Genomic DNA, 21,313 nt, shown 5'->3' with positions numbered 1-21,313 from the left:
CCAAAAAAATCCCGAAATTCCTGGGAAAAAACCTGAAATCTTGAAACCCTGAAAAAAACCCAAAATTCCTGAGAAAAAACCCAAAATATCCCGAAATTCCTGGGGAAAAACCCTGAAATTCCTGGGAAAAAATCCCGAAAAATCCTGAAATTTCTGGGAAAAAACCCGAAATTCCTGAGAAAAAAAACCCAAAAAATCCTGAAATTTCTGGGAAAAAACCTGAAATTCTGGGGAAAATGCGAAATTCCTGAGAAAAAATCCTGAAATTTTGGGGAAAAACCCCAAAAAATCCTGGAATTCCTGGGAAAAAATCTGAAATTCCTGGGAAAAACCTGAAATTCTGGGGAAAATGTGAAATTCCTGGGGAAAAACCTGAAATTTCTGGGAAAAAACCCCGAAAAATCCTGAAATTTCTGGGAAAAAATCCTGAAATTCCTGGGAAAAACCTGAAATTTCTGGGAAAAAAATCCCAAAAAATCCTGAAATTCATGGGAAAAAATCTGAAATTCCTGGGAAAAAACCTGAAATTCCTGGGAAAAAACCTAGAAAACCTGACTGAAACCCCAAAACCCCGAAATTCCTGAGAAAAAACCCCAAAATTTCTGGGAAAAAAAACCCCAAAATTTCTGGGAAAAAACCTGAAATTTTTTGGAAAAAACCCCCAACAAAACCTGAAATTCCTGGGGAAAAACCCCAAAATTTCTGGGAAAAAACCTGAAATTTTTTGGAAAAAACCCCCAACAAAACCTGAAATTCCTGGGGAAAAACCCCAAAATTTCTGGGAAAAAACCTGAAATTCCTGGGAAAAAATCCTGAAAATCCTGGGAAAAAACCCCGAAATTCCTGGGAAAAAAACCCCAAAAATCCTGAAATTCCTGGGAAAAAACCCTGAAAAAACCTGAAATTCCTGGGAAAAAATCCAAAATTCCTGGGAAAAAACGTGAAATTCCTGGGAAAAAACCCCAAAAAACCCCGAAATTCCTGAGAAAAAAAGCCGAAAAAATCCCGAAATTCCTGAGAAAAAACCTGAAATTCCTGAGAAAAAATCCTGAAAATCCCAAAAAAAAGATAAAAAACCCTTAAAATTAGCGATCTGGAGGGATTAAAATGAGGATTATTTGGGATTTTTAGGGGAAAAAAAATCCTGATTTGTTATCCCAAATTCTGGGGGGGAAGGTTGGGGTTTGGGAAAAGAAAAAATTGGGAATTTGGGTTTTGAAAATCGACTGGAGGAGGGAAAAAAGGTGGTTTGGGGGATTTTTTGGAGGGAAATTAGGATTTGGGAGGAATTTTCACAGAAAAATTAGGATTTTTTGGAGGGAAATTTGGATTTGGGAGGAATTTTCACAGAAAAAAATAGGAATTTTCATTGGGAAATTAGGATTTTTCACTGGGAAATTGGGATTTTTTTGGAGGGAAATTCGGATTTGGGAGGATTTTTCACAGAAAAATTAGGATTTTTCCCAGGGAAATTAGGATTTGGGAGGATTTTTCGTAGGAATTTTAGGATTAGGGAGGATTTTTTCATTGGGAAATTGAGATTTTTCTTTGGGAAATTAGGATTTGGGAGGAATTTTCATCGGGAAATTAGGATTTGGGAGGATTTTTCACTGGGAAATTGAGATTTGGGAGGATTATTCATTGGGAAATTAGGATTTTTTGGAGGGAAATTAGGATTTGGGTTGAATTTTCCGAGGGATTTTAGGATTTGGGAGGAATTTTTCATTGGGAAATTAGGATTTTTTGGAGGGAAATTCAGATTTGGGAGGAATTTTCATTGGGATTTTAGGATTTGGGAGGAATTTTCCTTGGGATTTTAGGATTTGGGAGGATTCCCAACGGGATGTGAGACTTTCTGCTCAGCAGGACTTTTGCTCTGGAGAATTTCGGGATGAGGAGGAGAGAGATTTTGTAGAAAATCAGTACAAAAATCCTAAAAAAAAACCCCAAAATCCCACAAAAAAACCCCAAAATCCCACAAAAACCCTGAATCCCACAGCTGTGAAATCCCATAGGGAATTTTTGGGATTTCAGGGATGAGGGAATTTGGGATCTCCCTAAATTTGGGGAGGGAGGGAGGGAGGGAAGAACATCCCAAACCTTGGAAAAATCGACTTTTTTGGGATTTTCGGCCTAAAAATGGGCGAATTTCCAGAATTTTCCCTTTTCCAGTGGAATTCCAGAGGGAGATTTCCGGATTGATTGGGGTTTAATTAATTGGGATTTAATTGGATTTAATTGGGATTTGATTGGGATTTAATTGGGATTTGATTGGGAGTTAATTGGTATTTAACTGGGATTTAATTGGGAGTTAATGGGGATTTAATTGGGATTTAATTAGATTTAATTGGGATTAAATTGGGATTTGATTGGGATTTAATTGGGATTTGTTTGGAATTTGATTGTGATTTGATTGGGATTTGATTGGGATTTATTAGGATTTAATTAATTGGGATTTGATTGGGGTTAAATTGGGATTTATTGGGATTTAATTGGATTTAATTGGGATTTGATTGGGATTTAATTAATTGGGATTTGATTGGGATTTAATTGGATTTAACTGGGATTTAGTTGGGATTAATTGGGATTTAATTAATTGGGATTTGATTGGGATTTAATTAATTGGGATTAATTGGGATTTAATTGGATTTAATTGGGATTTAATTTGGATTGGCAGGGGGAGGAAGCTGTGAGGAAAAGGGGAAATAGGAAAAGGGGAAAAGGGAAATAGGAAAATGGGAAAACAAAAGGGGAAAAGGAAAAGGGGAAAAGGGGAGAAGGAAAAGGGAAAAAGGAAACAGGGGAATAGGAAAGGGGAGAAGGAAAAAGGGGTTGGGAAGAGGGAAAAGGAGACAGGAAAAGGGAAAGGGAAAAGGGAAATGGAGAAGGGAAAAAGGGGCAGGAAGAGGAGTTGGGAAAAGGGAAAAGGAACTGGGAAAAAGGGGTTAGGAACTGGGAAAAGGACCTGGGAAAAGGGAAAAGGAACTGGGAAAAAGGAAAAGGAACTGGGAAAAGGGAAAAGGAAAAGGGAAAAGGAACTGGGAAAAGGGAAAAGGAACTGGGAAAAGGAAAAGGGAAAAGGGAAAAGGAACTGGGAAAAGGGAAAAGGAACTGGGAAAAGGAAAAGGGAAAAGGGAAAAGGAACTGGGAAAAGGGAAAAGGAACTGGGAAAAGGGAAAAGGGAAAAGGAAAAGGAACTGGGAAAAGGAAAAAGGGAAAAGGAAAAGGGAAAAGGAACTGGGAAAAGGAACTGGGAAAAGGGAAAAGGAACTGGGCAGGAAGCAGGAAAAAGCCCTGCAGCATTTCCCGTGGAGCTCCCAGCACAGGAATCCCGAAATTCCAGAGGGAATTCCAGAGGGAATTCCAGAGGGAATTCCAGAGGGTTGGGAGCTGCTGGCAGGTGACTCGTTTTTATTTCCAGTGGGGGGAAAAAAAACACAAAAAAAAATTTATTTTTCTTTGATTTTCTTTTATTTTTTTCCTGGAATTTCATCCTTGTCAGAGTTAAAAAACTCTGTGCTCATCCTCCCCTAGGTGGTTGTTTTTGTTTTTTTTTTAATGGCATTGAAATAGAGAAATGCAGAATTTTCCCAGGTAGTCAGAAAAAAAAATAAAAGGAAAAAAGGAAAAAAAAGGGAAAAAGGAAAAAAAAAAGGAAAAAAAGAAAAAAAAGGAAAAAAAAAGAAAAAAAAAAGGAAAAAGAAAAAAAGGAAAAAAAGGAGAAAAAAAAGGAAAAAAAGGGGAAAAAACGGAAAAAAAAGAGGGAAAAAATGAGGAAAAAAAGGAAAAAAAAGGAAAAAAGGGGGGAAAAAAAGAAAAAAAAAAAGGAAAAAAAGAGGGAAAAATAATTTAAAAAAAAAGCTTTTCAGGACTTTTTAAGTGGAGCAGGAGGAGCTCAACTCCACAAAATCCTTTATTTCTGGGAGGTAACCACACCCCCAAATCTGCTCCAAAACCAGAAAACTGGGAGAGAAAAAAAGAGAGAAAAATATTCTCCTGTTTCACTTTTCCTCCCCTCCCTATCTCAGGAGCTTCTGCATCCTCCCAAATCCCATTTTTCCCCAAAAAAATTACTTAAAAATCCCATTTATTTAACAAAAAAAACCCCAAATAACTCATTTATTCCAAACCCAGTTGAGATCCTCGTTTTCTTCTCTCTGATCTCATTAAAACCCTCAATAATAATAATTATAATTATTATTTTTATTCTTCTGATTTGCCAAACTCTGATCTCTCCTTGCCAAATCCAAGGTTTTTTTTCCCAGATTTTCCTTAGGAAGTGCTCTGTTGCCCTAAGCTCCTCGTCCTTCTGCGAAATTCCCAGATTTTGGGGTCGTTTTGTATTTTTAATTGGATTTTTTTATTTCCTCTCTCTCTCGTGTGCCATCAACTCCCGTCGCGCCGTCGGGTGAAATGTTCCGTGGAATTGTCGTTCCCAAGCGGATGGAGGACAGAATAAAAAGGCTCACTTTGCATTTGGCCAGATTTCCTTGGGGATTTGGGGATTAATTGGGAATTTGTTCTTGGATTTGGGAATGGGGTTTGGGAATTGGGAATTGGGAATTGGGTTTGGGAATTTGTCCTTGGGTTTGGGAATTGGGAATTCGTCCATGAATTTGGAAATTTGTTCTTGGGTTTGGGAATTCTTCCTTGGGTTTGGGAATTGGGAACTGGGTTTGGGAATTCTTCCTTGGGTTTGGGAATTCATTCTTGGGTTTGGGAATTCGTCCTTTGGGTTTGGGAATTGGGAATTGGGAATTGGGTTTGGGAATTTGTTCTTGGGTTTGGGAATTGGGAATTCGTCCTTGGATTTGGGAATTGGGAACTTATCCTTGGGTTTGGGAATTCGTCCTTTGGGTTTGGGAATTCTTCCTTGGGTTTGGGAATTGGGAATTTGTTCTTGGATTTGGGAATTTGTTCTTGGATTTGGGAATTTGTTCTTGGGTTTGGGAATTGGGATTTCGTCCTTGGGTTTGGGAATTTGTCTTTGAGTTTGGGAATTGGGAATTCATCCTTGGGAATTGGGAATTCATCCTTGGGTTTGGGAATTTGTCTTCGGATTTGGGAATTTGTCCTTGGGTTTGGGAATTGGGAATTGGGAATTCCTCCTTGGGTTTGGGAATTGGGAATTCTTCCCTGGGTTTGGGAATTTGTTCTTGGGTTTGGGAATTGGGAATTCATCCTTGGGTTTGGGAATTCATTCTTGGGTTTGGGAATTTGTCTTTGGATTTGGGAATTGGGAATTTGGAATTCGTTCTTGCATTTGGGAATTCATTCTTTGGTTTAGGAATTGGGAATTTGGAATTCATCCTTGGGTTTGGGAATTGGGAATTGGGAATTGAGAATTCATCCTTGGGTTTGGGAATTTGTTCTTGGGTTTGGGAATTGGGAATTCATCCTTGGGTTTGGGAATTCTTCCTTTGGGAATTCGTTCTTGGGTTTGGGAATTGGGAATTTGTTCTTGGGTTTGGGAATTCGTCCATGAATTTGGGAATTCATTCTGGATTTGGGAATTCGTTCTTGGGTTTGGGAATTTGTCCTTGGATTGGGAATTGGGAATTCTTTCTTGGGTTTGGGAATTCGTTCTTGGATTTGGGAATTCATCCTTGGGTTTGGGAATTGGGAATTGGGAATTCCTCCTTGGGTTTGGGAATTGGGAACTTATCCTTGGGTTTGGGAATTCGTCCTTTGGGTTTGGGAATTCATCCTTGGGTTTGGGAATTGGGAACTGGGTTTGGGAATTCTTCCTTGGGTTTGGGAATTCATTCTTGGATTGGGAATTGGGAATTTGTTCTTGGGTTTGGGAATTCATCCTTGGGTTTGGGAATTTGTTCTTGGATTTGGGAATTAGGAATTGGGTTTGGGAATTGGGAATTGGGAATTGGGAATTCATCCTTGGGTTTGGGAATTGGGAATTGGGTTTGGGAATTGGGAATTGGGAATTCGTCCTTGGGTTTGGGAATTGGGAATTCATCCTTGGATTCAGGAATTCATTCTTGGGTTTGGGAATTGGATTTGGGAATTCATCCTTGGGTTTGGGAATTCGTTCTTGGGTTTGGGAATTCGTTCTTGGGTTTGGGAATTGGGAATTCATCCTTGGATTTGGGATTTCATCCTTGGATTGGGAATTTGTCCTTGGATTGGGAATTCATCTTTGAGTTTGGGAATTGGGAATTGGGAATTCGTTCTTGGGTTTGGGAATTGGGAATTTGTCCTTGGGTTTGGGAATTGGGAATTCATTCTTGGATTCAGGAATTCGTTCTTGGGTTTGGGAATTGGATTTGGGAATTCATCCTTTGGGTTTGGGAATTGGGAATTGGGAATTCATCCTTGTGTTTGGGAATTCTGGGTGCTCTGGAATCCCTGTGGGATGGAGGATTCCGTGGGATTGTGGCTCCTGGAGGGTTGGAACCTTTTGGGAATCTTCCCATGCTTGGGGAAATCCTTTTCCCTTGGGAAATCCTCCAATGGGATCAGGAAATCCTCCAATGGGATCAGGAAATCCTCTAGTGGGATCGGGAAATTTCACTGGAAATCCTCCAGTGGGATCGGGAATGCTGATTCATTATGGGAACCCCCAGGAACTGCAGACCCTCAGGAATTCCCTTTTCCTACCCCTGGGAAAATCCTTTTCCCTTGGGAAATCCTCCCAACCCCTCTGGATCTCCCCATTCCCAGTGGGATCGGGAATGCAGATTCCATATATGGACCCCAAGAAATTGCAGCTCCTCAGGAATCACAGCTCTTTGGAAATTCCATTATCCCACCCTTGGGAATCTCCCACTCCCAGGAATTCCCTTTTCCCATCCCCTGGATCTCCATTCCCATCCCTGGATGCTCCAGTGGGATCGGGAATGCTGATTCCTTATGGGAACCCCCGGGAATTGCAGCTTCTTAGGGATCCCCTTTTCCCACCCTTGGGAAATCATCCCAACCCCTGGATCTTCCCATTCCCAGTGGGATAGGGAATGCAGATTCCATATGTTGACCCTAAGGAATTGCAGCTCCTCAGGGATCACAGCCCCTCGGAAATCCCATTATCCCACCCTTGGGAATATCCCACTCTCAGGAATTCACTTTTCCCACCCTTGGGAAATCATCCCAACCCCTGGATCTCCCCATTCCCAGTGGGATTGGGAATTCCCATTCCTTATGTTGACCCCAAGGAACTGCAGCCCCTCAGAAATTCACTTTTCCCACCCTTGGGAATCCATCCATTCCCAGGGATCTCCTTTTCCCACCCCCTAGATCTTCCCTCCCTATTCCCAGCGGGATCGGGATCGGGATTCCACAATTCCTCCTGTGGACCCCCAGGAACTGCAGCCCCTCAGGAATCCCCTTTTCCCACCCCTGGGAATATCCCACTCCCAGGAATTCCCTTTTCCCACCCCCTGGATCTCCATTCCCATCCCTGGATGCTCCATTGGGATTGGGAATGCAGACTCCTTATATGAACCCCAAGGAATTGCAGCTCCTCAGGAATTCCCTATTCCCACCCTTGGGAAATCATCCCACCCGCCTGGATCTCCCCATTCCCAGTGGGATTGGGAATGCAGATTCCATATATGGACCCCAAGGAATTGCAGCTCCTCAGGGATCACAGACCCTCAGAAATCCCATTATCCCACCCTTGGGAATCTCCCACTCTCAGGAATCTCCTTTTTCCACCCTTGGGAATCTCCCACTCTCAGGGATCTCCTTTTCCCATCCCCTGGATCTTCCCTCCCTATTCCCAGTGGGATCAGGATTCCACAATTCCTCCTGTGGACCCCCAGGAACTGCAGCCCCTCAGGAATCCCCTTTTCCCACCCTTGGGAATCTCCCACTCCCAGGAATTCCCTTTTCCCACCCCCTGGATCTCCATTCCCATCCCTGGATGCTCCAGTGGGATTGGGAATGCTCCTCAGGACTCACAGCCCCTTGGAAATCCCGTTATTCCCACCCTTGGGAATCCTCCCATTCCCAGGAATTCCCTTTTCCCATCCCCTGGATCTCCATTCCCATTCCCAGTGAGATTGGGAATGCTGAATCCTTATGGGAACCCCAAGGAATTGCAGCTCCTCAGGAATTCCCTATTCCCACCCCTGGGAAATCCTCCCAACCCCTGGGAAAATCCTTTTCCCTTGGGAAATCCTCCCAACCCCTGGATCTCCCCATTCCCAGTGGGATCGGGAATGCAGATTCCTTATGTGGACTCCAAGGAATTGCAGCTCCTCGGAAATCCCCTTTTCCCATCTTTGGGAATCTCCCACTCCCAGGAATTCCCTTTTCCCACCCCTGAGAATCCATCCACTCCCACGAATTCCCTTTTCCCACTCCCCTGGATCTCCATTCCTCATTCCCAGTGGGATTGGGAACGCAGATTCCTCGTGTGAACCCCAAGGAATTGAATCGCAACTCCTCGGAAATCCCATTCTCCCACCCTTGGGAATCTCCTTTTCCCAGGAATCCCCTTTTCCCAGGAATCCCCTTTTCCCACCCCCCTGCTCCTCCCGGCCCGGATCCCTCGGGAATCTCCTTTTCCCGCGAATTCCCTTTTCCCGATAATCTCCTTTTCCCGCGAATCCCCTTTTCCCGCGAATCTCCTTTCCCGCGAATCCCCTTTTCCCGCAATCCTCTTTTCCCAGGAATCCCCTTTCCCAGGAATCTCCTTTTCCCGAGAATCTCCTTTTCCCAGGAATCTCCTTTCCCGGGAATCTCCTTTCCCGCGAATCCCCTTTTCCCGCGAATCCCCTTTTCCCGCGAATCCCCTTTTCCCGAGAATCTCCTTTCCCGCGAATCCCCTTTTCCCGAAATCCCCTTTTCCCAGGAATCTCCTTTCCCGAGAATCTCCTTTTCCCGAAATCCCCTTTCCCAGGAATCTCCTTTCCCGAGACTCGCCGCTCCCATCCTGTCCCACGGCGCTGCAGGGAAACGAAACCCAAAAGCGACTTTCCTTCCCCTTTTCGGAGAAAAGAGATTTTTCTGCTGAGTTCCCAGCAGCGCCCGAGCCTCATTCCCGGAAATCAGCGGGATTGGGGCCGGGAAAGGGATTGGGATCAGGAAAGGGATTGGGATCGGGAAAGGGATTGGGGCCGGAAAATCCAGCGGGATTGGGGCCGGGAAAGGGATTGGGATCGGGAAATCAGCGGGATTGGGGCCGGGAAAGGGATTGGGGCCGGGAATGGGATTGGGATCGGGAAATCAGCGGGATTGGGGCCGGGAGAGGGATTGGAATCGGGAAATCAGCGGGATCGAGGCTGGGAAAGGGATTTAGCCAGGAAATCAGCGGGATTGGGGCCGGGAAAGGGATTGGGGCCGGGAAATCAGCGGGATTGGGGCCGGGAAGGGGATTTGGCCGGGAAATCAGTGGGATTGGGGCCGGGAATGGGATTTAGCCAGGAAATCCAGCGGGATTGGGGCCGGGAAAAGAATTGGGGCCGGAAAATCCAGCGGGATCGGGGCCGGGAAAGGGATTGGGACCGGGAAATCAGCGGGATTTGGGAAAGGATTCCCCGGAGCGATCCTACAGGAATGAGCTGCTCCCGCTGCAGCCCTGGCCGGGAATTATTGGGATTTTTCGGTGTCTGACCCCAAAATGCCTCCCGGGAAGGGCGGGATGGGCAGGGGGACAGGGATGGGCGGGGGCAGAGGGTCCCGTGTCACTGTCCCCGGTCACTGTCCCGTGTCATTGTCCCGTGTCAGTGTCCCATGTCCCTATCCCGTGTCCCTGTCCCCGGTCACTGTCCCGTGTCACTATCCCGTGTCCCTATCCCGTGTCACTGTCCCATGTCCCTGTCCCCGGTCCCTGTCCCATGTCCCTATCCCATGTCCCTATCCCATGTCACTGTCCCCGGTCCCTGTCCCGTATCCCTATCCCGTGTCACTGTCCCCGGTCCCTGTCCCATGTCCCTGTCCCCGTGTCACTCCCTTCCCCCACCGCAGCACCCAAAAACTCCCCAAAAATTCCCCTAAAAGCTCCTCCAGCGCCTCTCCTCTCTCCCGGCGATCGGTGCCACCAGCGCCAGGCGACACCAGCCGGGTGGCACCGAGCTGGGCGCGGCTAGAAATAACCTTCCGTCCCTCGCCGGGCTATTCTTAGCTTGCCCGCCGCTCTAATTAACTCGCCGCCGCCCTAATTAACTCTAATTAGCTGCTCGCCCTCGGGCGCGGCGCCGGCGGGGTGGCCTCGGGTGACCTGCTGGGGTGGCGGCGGTGCCACCGCGGCGGCGACAGCAGGGCCGCCCCGGGGACTCCGTGGAGGATCCCACGCTGTCCCCCCGGCGGGTGACACGGGGACACCCGTGACGCAAGGGAGAGACAGCGGTGACATCACGGAGGGACTTCCCGCTGCCGCTGCGGGGGAGGAGCAGCTCCGTGCCTCAGTTTCCCCTCGGTGTGCAGCGGTTTTTTGGGGGTGGCGCGGAGGGAGGGGGGGTGGGAGGTGGCGATGTCGCCGCGGTTCGTGTCGCCGGTGTCGTCGGCAGGGTGGAGCAGCAGCGCGGAGCCACCGGAGCCACCCAGGCTGGTAAAGCAGCCCTGCCCTGGCTAGGGCAGCCGCGGGGCCACCAAGGGGATGGGGGTGGAGAGCGAAAATAACCCCCCGGAGCCCAAAAAATGCCCCCGGAGCCCAAAAAATGCCCCCGGAGCCCAAAAACCACACGAGCCTAAAGCCCCTGATCCCAAAAACCCCAAATCCCCCCGAGCCCAAAAACCACCCGAGCCTAAAGCCCCCGGATCCCAAACCCCCCCGACCCCAAACCCCCCTGAACCCAAATCCTCCGAGGCCAAAACCACACGAGCCTAAAGGTCCCCCAGTCCAAACCCCGACCCCAAACCCCAAACCCCCGAACCCAAAAACCCCTGAGCCCAACCCAAACCTCCCGGAGCCCAAGCCCCAGCCCAAAACCCCCGAGCCTAAACCCCGAACCCAAACCCCTAAGCCCCTGACCCCAAACCCCCGAACCCCAATCCCTGACCCCAAACCCCCGGGAGCCCAAAACCACACGAGCCTAAAAACACACGATCCCAAACCCTCCCCTGACCCCAAAACCACCCGAGCCTAAAGCCCCCGATCCCAAATCAGAGTCCAAACCCCTGACCCCAAACCCCCCCCGCGCCCAAACCCCCCCGACCCCAAAAACCACCCGAGCCTAAAGCCCCCGATCCCAAACCCCAAACACCCCATTACTGGGGTGCTCTTGGTCTTTGGAGTGCCCCAGCTGCAGTTTGGGGGGTCTCTGGGGTCCATGGGGGGTCTTTGGGGTGTTCTTGGACCCCTGGAATATCCCAGCTGCAGTTTGGGGTGGTCTCCGTACCCATGAGGGGGGATTTTTGGGGGGCTCTTGATCCTTGGGGTGCTCCAGCTGCAGTTTGGGGGTCCCAGGAGGTCCCTAGGGGATCTCTGGGGTGTCCCAGCTGCAGTTTGGGGGTCCCAAAAGGTCCATGGGGGTCTCTGGGGGTCCCCTGGGGTGTCCCAGCTGCACTTTGGGGGTCCCTGGAGGTCCCTGGGGTGTCCCAACTGCACTTTGGGGGTCCCAGAAGGTCCATGGGGGGTTCTTTGGGGTGTTCTTGGACCCCTAGAGTACCCCAGCTGCAGTTTTGGGGGGTCTTTGGGATCCATGGGGGTCTCTGGGTGTTCCCTGGGCTGCCCCAGCTGCACTTTGGGGGTCTCTGGGGTCCATGGGGGTCTCTGGGGTGTCCCAGCTGCTATTTGGGGGTCACAGGAGGTCCATGGGGGGTCCATGGGGTCCATGGGGGTCTCTGGGGTACCCCAGCGCACTTTTGGGGGTCTCTGGGGTCCATGGGGGGTTCGGGGTCCCAGCTGCAGTTTGGGGGTCCCAGAAGGTCCATGGGGGTCTCTGGGGTGTCCCAGCTGCAGTTTGGGGGTCACAGGAGGTCCATGGGGGTCCATGGGGGGTCTCTGGGGTACCCCAACTGCACTTTGGGGGTCTCTGGGGTCCATAGGGGTCTCTGGGGTACCCCAGCTGCAGTTTGGGGGTCCCTGGTGGTCCATGGGGGTCCATGGGGGGTCTCTGGGGTACCCCAGTTGCACTTTGGGGGTCTCTGGGGTCCATGGGGGGTCTCTGGGGTACCCCAGCTGCTATTTGGGGGGTCCCGGGTGGTCCATGGGGGTCTCTAGGGTGCCCCAGCTGCACTTCGGGGGTCCCTGGGGGTCTCTAGGGGGACACACGGTGACACCGCGGGTGGCTGCGATGTTCTCACCCCTCCCCGGCAGCTCCGCGGGTGTCCCGGCAGGATTTTGGGGGGTCCAGGGGGGGGAATGTCACCCCTGTCACCCCTGTCACCCCCGTGACACACCCCCGGCGTGACGCACGGGTCACACGAGTGACCTCCGCGGTGACAATGGGGACAGGAATGGCCTGGTGACGTCAGCGGTGAAACGGGTTTGGGGACAGAGCGCCCTCGGGGATTGTCCTCGAATTGTCCCGGGATATCCCAGGGGACAGCGCGGCTGTCACCTGCCGGGGGTGGCAGTTGTCACCTCGTTGTCCCTTGTGACTCCCAGGATCCCGGCGGTGGCCGCGCTCCGTGCCTCAGTTTCCCCAGAGGACAGCACAGGGCGCTGTGTCCCCAAGCTGTGTGACACTCCGGGATGGTCACCAATGTCCCCAAGCTATATGACACTCCGAGATGGTCACCAGTGTCCCCAAGCCAGGCAACACTCTGGGATGGCCACCGTGTCCCCAAGCCACGTGACACTCCGGGATGGTCACCGTGTCCCCAAGCTATGTGACACTCCGTGTCCCCAAGCAATGTGACACCCCGGGATGGCCACCCTGTCCCCAAGCTATGTGACACTCCGGGATGATCACCGTGTCCCCAAGCCAGGTGACACCCCGGGATGGTCACCAATGTCCCCAAGGCTATGTGACACTCTGGGATGGTCACCAATGTCCCCAAATCACACGACACTCTGGGATGGTCACCGTGTCCCCAAGCTATGTGACACCCCAGGATGGTCACCGTGTCCCCAAGCCAGGGCTGGCCGCTCGCGGTGTCCCCGCTCAGCCGCACAGTGTCCCCAGATTGTCCCCAGAGCTGGCAGCGCTCCCAGCCTGGCAGGTGACAGCGACACCGCGGGTGACACCGGGGGGGTGACCTCAGGTGACCCTGGGGACATCCCCTGCTGTCCCCACCGCGCCACCACCTCCCTGTCCCCGCAGCTCTCCGCTTTGTCACCTCAACCCCGACTTGTCCCCAAGCCCGGGGGACACTGAGGGACAACCCCGGAGGGAATTCCCACGCGGGGGAGGTGACAGTGTGGCCTTGGGGACTCCCGGCTGTCCCCTCCCACTGTCCCGCGGGGGTGGGGAAGCGGCAAAGCCCAGCCGTGCCTCAGTTTCCCTCGGAGGGGAATTTGGGGTGGGATTTTTGGGGGTGGGATTTAGTTGGGGTGGGAAGAATTTGGGGTGGGAGTTATTTGGGGTGGGAAGTTTTTGGGGTGGAAAGTTTTGGGGTGGGGTATTTTTTGGGGTGGGAATTATTTGGGGTGGGAATTAGTTGGGGTGGGAATTATATTTTGGGGTGAATTAATTATTTGGGGTGGGAATTTTATTTGGGGTGGGAATTAATTATTTGGGGTGGGAATTATTTTTGGGGTGGAATTATTTTTGGGGTGGGGATTATTAGGGTGGGGATTATTATTTGGGGTGGGAATTTTTTGGGGTAGGAATTAGGGGTGGGAATTTTTGGGTGGGGATTTGGGGTGGGAATTAATTATTTGGGGTGGGAATTATTTTTGGGGTGGGAATTTGGGGTGGGAATTATTTTTAGGGTGGGAATTTTTAGGGGTGGGAATTATTATTTGGGGTGGGAATTATTTTGGGGTGGGGATTTCTTGGGGTGGGAATTAATTATTTGGGGTGGGAATTATTTTTGGGGTGGGAATTATTTGGGGTAGGAATTAGGGGTGGGAATTTTTTGGGGTGGGGATTTGGGGTGGGAATTAATTTTTTGGGGTGGGAATTTTATTTGGGCTGGGAGTTAATTTTTTGGGGTGGGAATTAATTAGTTGGGGCGGGAATTTTTTGGGGTGGGAATTTTTCGGGGTGGGAATTTCTCCTCCGGTGGCCAAACAGGCGTGGGAAGCCTCAGCCCTATAAAAGAGCCTCAGGGGGAGGTGGGGGGCTAACCAACCCCAAATCCACCCCAAAATCTACCCCAAAACTAACCCCAAAACTGCCAAAACCCATCCTAAATCTACCCCAACAATCACCTCAAAATCTATCCCAAAACCAACCCCAAATCCACCCCAAAAACAACCCAAAATCCATCCCAAAACCAACCCTAAATCCATCCCAAAACCCACCCCAAATCCCCAAACCCACCCCAAAACCAACCCCAAATCTACCCCAAAAACCCCAAAATCAACTCCAAAACCCCAAAATCTACCCCAAAACCCATGCCAAAATCCACCCCAAAAACAACCCCAAACCAACCCCAAAAAACCCCAAATCCACCCCAAAACAAACCTCCAATCCACCCCAAAATCTACCCCAAAATCCCCCTCAAAATCCAACCCAAAAACAACTCCAAAACCAACCCCAAAATCCACCTCAAAACCAACCCCAAAATCCACTCCAAAATCCCCAAAACCCACCCCAAATCTACCCCAAAAACCCCAAAATCAACTCCAAAAACCCCAAAACCAACTCCAAAAATCCCAAACCCACCCGGGAGCAGCCGATCCCATTCCAGCAGAGCAAACTCTGCTAACGTCACACATTTTATTGCAAATAAATAAATTGATCATCTCCTCGTTCGGTAGAAGAATAAACTCTGCAAAAGTTTTTTTGAGAATTCCTGGGGAAAAAAGCAGATTTTTTGAGAATTCCCTTGGGAAAAAAAGGAATTTTTTTGAGTTTTTTTGAGAATTCCTGGGGAAAAAAGCAGTTTTTTTTCAGAATTCCTGGGGAAAAAAAAGCAGTTTTTTTGAGAATTCCAGGGAAAAAAAGCAGGTTTTTTTCAGAATTCCTGGGGAAAAAAGCAGTTTTTTGCTAATTCCTGGGGAAAAAAGCAGTTTTTTTGAGAATTCCTGGGGAAAAAAGCAGTTTTTTTTGCAAATTCCTCGGGAAAAAAGCAGTTTTTCTGAGAATTCTGTGGGAAAAAAGCAGTTTTTTCGCGATAAAATGCAAAAATAAAATCCATCTCTCTGCAGCTCTCGCCTCTCTCGGGTCCCTGCTGAGCCAAATGTCACGACAGTGGTCAGTTCCAGTGTCCAGTGTCCAACCAGGCTCCGGCCAGTGTCCATCCGGGCTCCGGCCACTGTCTAGTGTCCAACCAGGCTCCGGCCAGTGTCCATCCAGGCTCCGGCCACTGTCCAGCGTCCACCCAGTGTCCAGTCGGGCTCTGGCCAGTGTCCATCCAGGCTCCAGCCGGGCTCCGGCCACTGTCCAGTGTCCAGCCGGGCTCCGGCCAGTGTCTGGCCAGTGTCCAGGGTCCAGCCAGGGTCCATTCAGGCTCCAGCCAGTGTCCAGGCAGTGTCCATCCGGGCTCTGTCCAGTGTCCGGCCAGTGTCCATCCAGGCTCCGGCCAGTGTCCACTGTCCAGTCGGGCTCTGGCCAGGCTTCAGCCAGGCTCTGACCAGTGTCCAGTGTCCGGCCAGTATCCATTCAGGCTCCGGCCAGTGTCCATCCAGGCTTCGGCCAGTGTCCAGTGTCCGTCCAGGCTCCGGCCACTGTCCATCCAGGCTCTGGCCAGTGTCTAGTGTCCACCCAGGGTCCGTCTAGGCTCCGGCCAGTGTCCATCTGGGCTCCAGCCAGTGTCTAGTGTCCAGCCAGTGTCCATCCAGGCTCTGGCCAGTGTCCATTCAGGTTCCAGCCAGGCTCCGGTCAGTGTCCAGTGTCCATCTGGGCTCCGGCCAGTGTCCAGTGTCCATCTGGGCTCCAGCCAGTGTCCAGCCAGGCTCTGGTCAGTGTCCCTCCAGGCTCCGGCCACTGTCTAGTGCCCATCCAGGCTCCGGCCAGTGTCCATCCAGTGTCCGTGCAGGCTCCGGCCAGTGTCCAGTGTCCAGCCGAGCTCCTGTCAGTGTCCATCCAGGCTCTGGCCAGTCTAGTGCCCATCCAGGCTCCGGCCAGTGTCCATCCAGGCAGTGTCCAGTGTCCATTCAGGCTCCGGCCACTGTCCGGCCACTGCCCAGTGTCCATTCAGGCTCTGGCCAGTGTCCAGCCACTGTCCATCCAGGCTCTGGCCACTGTCCAGGCAGTGTCCAGTGTCCATCCAGGCTCTGGCCAGTGTCCGGCCAGGCTCCGGCCAGTGTCCAGTGTCCAGCCAGGCTCTGGTTACTGTCCATCCAGGCTCCGGCCACTGTCCATCCAGGCTCCGGCCACTGTCCAGTGTCCCTCCAGTCTCCCTCCATTCCCACCTCCTCTCTCTCCCTTCCTCCTCTCCGGTTCAGAACGAAAATAAAATCGGTGGGTTTGGGGATGGTGGGTTGGAACTGCCCGTTCCTCCTCCTGGGCGTTTTTTAGGTTTTTCCTGTTATTTTATATTAATTTTTAAATTTTTTAAAAAGGTTTTAAATCCTCCTAAATTCGGATTTCGGTCGCTCAGCGCTCCTGCAGACACACCAGCGGCACCCACTGGTTCCTGTCGCGACAATCGGCGCAGTAACTCGCCACCTCCGCCAAGCCCTGGCCCTTCCACGCGTCCGTGTGGTGGCTCTGGAGAGGGGACAGCAGCACGAGGTTAGTGTCACGGTGTCGCCACGCGTGTCCCCAAAGCGCCGCCGCGTCACCCGCTGTGTCACCCGCTGTGTCACCCGCTGTGTCACCTCCTTCCCTCCCTCCCCGCTCACCGTGACCAGCAGGCAGTGCATGTCGCGGGGCTCGCCGCCGGGCTCGGGCTCGCCCAGGATGGTGGCCAAGCGCTGCATGCCGGACACGCGCACGATGGCGATGTCGTTGTCGCAGCAGAACGCCTGGATGAGCGTGAAGTGGATCTGCAGCGCGATGTCGCCTTCGTCCTCCTCGTCGGTGGCCAGCACGCACAGCACCACGCTGTCCGGGTCGCTGCGGGGGGACGCGGAGGGTTGGGGACGGGGGACGCGCGGAGCTGTCACCACCCCCCCGTGTCGCCGCGCTGTCGCGAGCGGAACGCGCGACAAACCCTCCCAAATGTCGCCTGGTCACCTTTTTCCCCACACAACCCTCCCGTCCCGAGCCAGCCCAGCGCCAATCGGAGCGGGAATGACCTCCATCACGAGCCACCCAGCCTCCCGCGACAGAGCCATGTCGCGATACTCACACATTCATCAGCTTGGCCGACTCGTAGACCCCCACGGTGAGCCGGTCGTGCCGCTGCGCCGCCGCCAGCAGCCGCTCCACCGCCTCGCCCACCGCCTGCATCCTGCCGCGGAGCAACCACACGCCGGTCAGCGGCGACGGCGACAACCCCAGACCTCCCCCCCTGTCCCCGCCGGGCGACAACGCGCGACTTACTTGCTGCTGTCGCAAGGCACCAGCTCCTCCAGGGTCATGGTGCGGCTGTAATCGCGAGGGGAAGGAGGCAAATTCCAAGAGTGGCAATCCCCGGCGCGGCTATCGCGGTGCTGTCGAGGTGATATCGCGGAGATATCGCGGAGATATCGCGGAGATATCGAGGAGATATCGCGATTCCCGGTCCCGCTCCGCTCCTTCCGCCGCTCCGCCGCGATCGCTCTGAGCTCCGCCGCGCCCTGCGCCGCCTTTTATAGCCTCCCGGTGGGGGGCGTGGCCTCGCGCGGCGCCCCCGCTTCGCCCATTGGCTGGCGCCGCTCGCAGCCGCCCGCGAGCGCGGCGCTGATTGGGCGCCGCCGGGGGAGCCCACGTGGGGCGAAAGTCGGGGGGGGGAGGGGGAAACCCGCGCCCTGAAACTGAGAGCGGGGGGGGCGGGGGGGGGAGGGGACAGGGGGGACAGGAGGGGACAGGAGACCGGGAGGGGTCCGTGAATAGGGGGCTGCACCGGGGGGGTCGGTTCTTGCACCGGGAACTGCACAGGGGGTCGGTCGGGGGCTGTTCCGGGGGTCGTTTCTTGTTCCGGGGGTCGTTTCCTGCACCGGGGGTTGTACAAGGGGGTCGCTCCGTGCACCGGGGGTCGCACAGGGGGGTCGGTTCGCGCACAGGGGGCTGTTCCGGGGGTCGTTTCTTGTTCCGGGGGCTGCACCGGGGTCCCTCCGTTCACCGGGGGTCGCTCCGAGGGTCGCTACGTGAGACCGGGATTCTCTCCGGGGGTCGCTCCGTGCACCGGGGGTTGCACAGGGGGGCTGTTTCGGGGGTCGTTTCGTGTTCCGGGGGTCGTTTCTTGCACCGGGGGTTGTACAAGGGGGTCCCTCCGTTCACCGGGGGTCGCTCCGGGGGTCGCTCGGTGCACTGGGAGGTCGCTCCGTGGGACCGGGGGTCTCTCCGGGGGTCGCTCCGCGCACCGGGGGTCGCACAGGGGGAGTCGGTTCGTACACAGGGGGTCGCTCCGGGGGTCGCTCCGTTCACCGGGGGTCGCTCCGGGGGTCTCTCCGTGCCCTGGGAGGTGGGTCCGTGGGACCGGGGGTCTCTCCGGGGGTCGATCCGCTCACCGGGGGTCGCGCCGGGGGGTCGGTTCGTGCACAGGGGGCTGTTCCGGGGGTCCCGCCGTGCCCCGGGGGTCGCACAGGGGGGTCTGTTCGTTCACCGGGGTCTGCACAGGGGGGTCGGTCCGTCGGACCGGGGGTGGGGGGCTGCACCGGGGGATGTGTGCACGGGCTGGGGGCTGCACCGGGGGTCGCTCTGTGCACCGGGGGTCTGCAAGGGCAAGATCGCTCCATGGGTCGGGGGCTGCACCGGGGGTCTGGGCACGGACCGGGGGCTGCACCGAGGGGCGGTTCGTTCACCGGAAGGGTCTCTCCGTGCCCCGGGGCTGCACCGAGGGGCGGTTCGTTCACCGGGAGGGTCTCTCCGTGCCCCGGGGGCGGCTGCGGGGGTCGCTCCGTGGGCCGAGGGACACGCCGCACACCGGGGGCCGCACCGGGGGGCGGCGATTGACGCACCGGGGCGCGGGGGAGGCTCGGTCCGTGCGCCGGGAGCCGCACCGGGGGCGGGAGGGCTCGGTGAGCTCAGCGCCGGGGGACACGGGGACACGTGGGGACACGCCGGGAGCTCGGTGCGGCGGGCGGGCGGCGGCCGCCACCTGCCGGGGACACGGCCCGGGATCACGGTGACACGCTACCGGCTTGTCCCCGCGCTTTGCCCACCGGGGTCGCCTCGTCTTGTCCCCCCGGTCCCGCTGCGGCGGGTCGGAGCGGTGCGGGAGGAGGAGCCCACGCCGTGCCTCAGTTTCCCTCGGCCGCGTCAGCCTGAGCCGCGTTTCCCACGCTGCCACCCGCCCGCGGCGCTGCTGGCGCTCTGTGAGTGTCACCGCTGTCCCCTGTCGCTGTCCCCCCTGTCCCCTGCCGTGTCCCCCCGCCCCGTGTCCGAGCACGGCCGCAACTCATCACAGCCATGGCCTCCGAGTCCTCCGAGCCGCCAGGCGGCGCTGCTCCTCCCGCCGCAAAGCCTTATGGGAAATGTAGTCTCACCCCGCCCAGGTGCTTCCCCGCCATTAATGAGGACTACATTACCCACAAGGCTTTGTGGCCGTGGGTGGGCGGAGCTTGGTGGGTGGGCGGAGCCTGGCGCCAGGTGCGGGAGTGACACCGCCGAACCGGGACCGGGACCGGCAGTGACACCACGGAGCTGGGGTGGGGCGGGGGGTGACCGAAACCGGGCCGGGGGTCACCGAACCGAGAGCGAACCGGGCGGGGGACACCCGAACCGGGACCGGGGGTGACACCGGGGAGCTGGGATGGGGCGATGGAAACCGAACCGGGAGCGGACCGAGCGGGGACAGGATCGGGGGGACCGGAGCGGGTCTGGGAGCCACCGAACCGGGAGCGGGAGTGACACCGGGGAGCTGGGGTGGGGCGGGGGGTGACCGAAACCGGGCTGGGGGTCACCGAACCGACCGGGATGAGGATGAGGCAGGCAGGATGAAGATGAGGCAGACTGGCTGAGGATGAAGATGAAGCTGGCAGGATGAGGATGAGGCTGCCGGGATGACGATGAAGATGAAGCTGCCGGGATGAGGATGAGGCTGCTGGGATGAAGATGAAGATGAGGCCGGCAGGATGAAGATGAAGCTGCCGGGATGAAGATGAGGCCGGCAGGATGGGGATGAAGCCAGCAGGATGAAGATGAAGCTGCCGGGATGAAGATGAGGCTGGCAGGATGAGGACGATGCAGGCCAGATGAGGATGAAGCAGGTAGGATGAAGATGAGTCAGACACGATGGGGATGAAGCCGGCAGGATGAAGGTGAGGCGGCTGGGATGAGGATGATGCAGGTGGGATGAAGATGATGCAGGTGGGATGAAGATGAGGCTATCGGGATGAGGATGAAGCTGCTGAGATGAGGATGAGGATGAGGATGAGGCAGGCGGGATGAAGATGAGGCAGACTGGCTGAGGATGAAGATGAAGATGAAGCAGGCAGGATGAAGATGAGGCAGACTGGCTGAGGATGAAGATGAAGATGAAGCAGGCAGGATGAAGATGAGGCAGACTGGCTGAGGATGAAGCAGGCAGGATGAGGATGAGGCTGCCGGGATGATGATGAAGCTGCCGGGATGAAGATGAAGATGAAGCTGCCGGGATGAAGATGAGGCCGGCAGGATGAGGACGATGCAGGCCAGATGAGGATGAGGCAGGTAGGATGAAGATGAGGCAGACACGATGGGGATGGAGCCGGCAGGATGAGGATGAGGCTGCTGGGATGAGGATGAGGCTGCTGGGATGAGGATGATGCAGGTGGGATGAAGATGAGGCTATCGGGATGATGATGAAGCTGCCGAGGATGAGGATGAGGATGAGGCAGGTGGGATGAAGATGAAGACGAGGCAGACTGGCTGAAGATGAAGACGAGGCAGACTGGCTGAGGATGAAGATGAAGATGAAGCAGGCAGGATGAAGATGAGGCAGGCAGGATGAAGATGAAGATGAAGCAGGCAGGATGAAGATGAGGCAGACTGGATGAGGATGAGGATGAAGATGAAGCAGGCAGGATGAAGATGAGGCAGGCAGGATGAGGATGAGGCAGGCGGGATGAAGATGAAGACGAGGCAGACTGGATGAAGATGAAGATGAAGATGAAGATGAAGCAGGCAGGATGAAGATGAGACAGGCAGGATGAGGATGAAGATGAAGATGAAGATGAAGCAGGCAGGATGAAGACGAGGCAGACTGGCTGAGGATGAAGATGAGGATGAAGATGAAGCAGGCAGGATGAAGATGAGGCAGACTGGCTGAGGATGAAGACGAGGCAGACTGG

The 21,313-nt window shown here is 54.1% G+C and overlaps 1 protein-coding gene across 1 annotated transcript; it reads right to left on the bottom strand.

Annotated features, from left to right (window-relative positions):
- Nucleotides 1–16,506: 16,506 nt before the first annotated feature.
- LOC146426168 (growth arrest and DNA damage-inducible protein GADD45 beta-like) lies at nucleotides 16,507–17,547 on the bottom strand. Its single transcript, XM_085040575.1, has 4 exons — nucleotides 17,442–17,547; nucleotides 17,248–17,349; nucleotides 16,799–17,012; nucleotides 16,507–16,664 (listed from the first exon to the last, which is right to left on the bottom strand). The coding sequence occupies exons 1-4, from the start codon at nucleotides 17,477–17,479 to the stop codon at nucleotides 16,551–16,553; spliced, it is 468 nt and encodes a 155-aa protein (XP_084896701.1). The 5' UTR covers nucleotides 17,480–17,547; the 3' UTR covers nucleotides 16,507–16,550.
- Nucleotides 17,548–21,313: the final 3,766 nt, after the last annotated feature.

The sequence above is a fragment of the Lichenostomus cassidix genome, chromosome 28 (genome assembly GCF_008360975.1).
Source record: "Lichenostomus cassidix isolate B80296 chromosome 28, HeHo_3.0, whole genome shotgun sequence".
Lineage (NCBI taxonomy): Eukaryota > Metazoa > Chordata > Aves > Passeriformes > Meliphagidae > Lichenostomus > Lichenostomus cassidix.
This window is presented reverse-complemented; position numbering and strand designations above follow the sequence as displayed.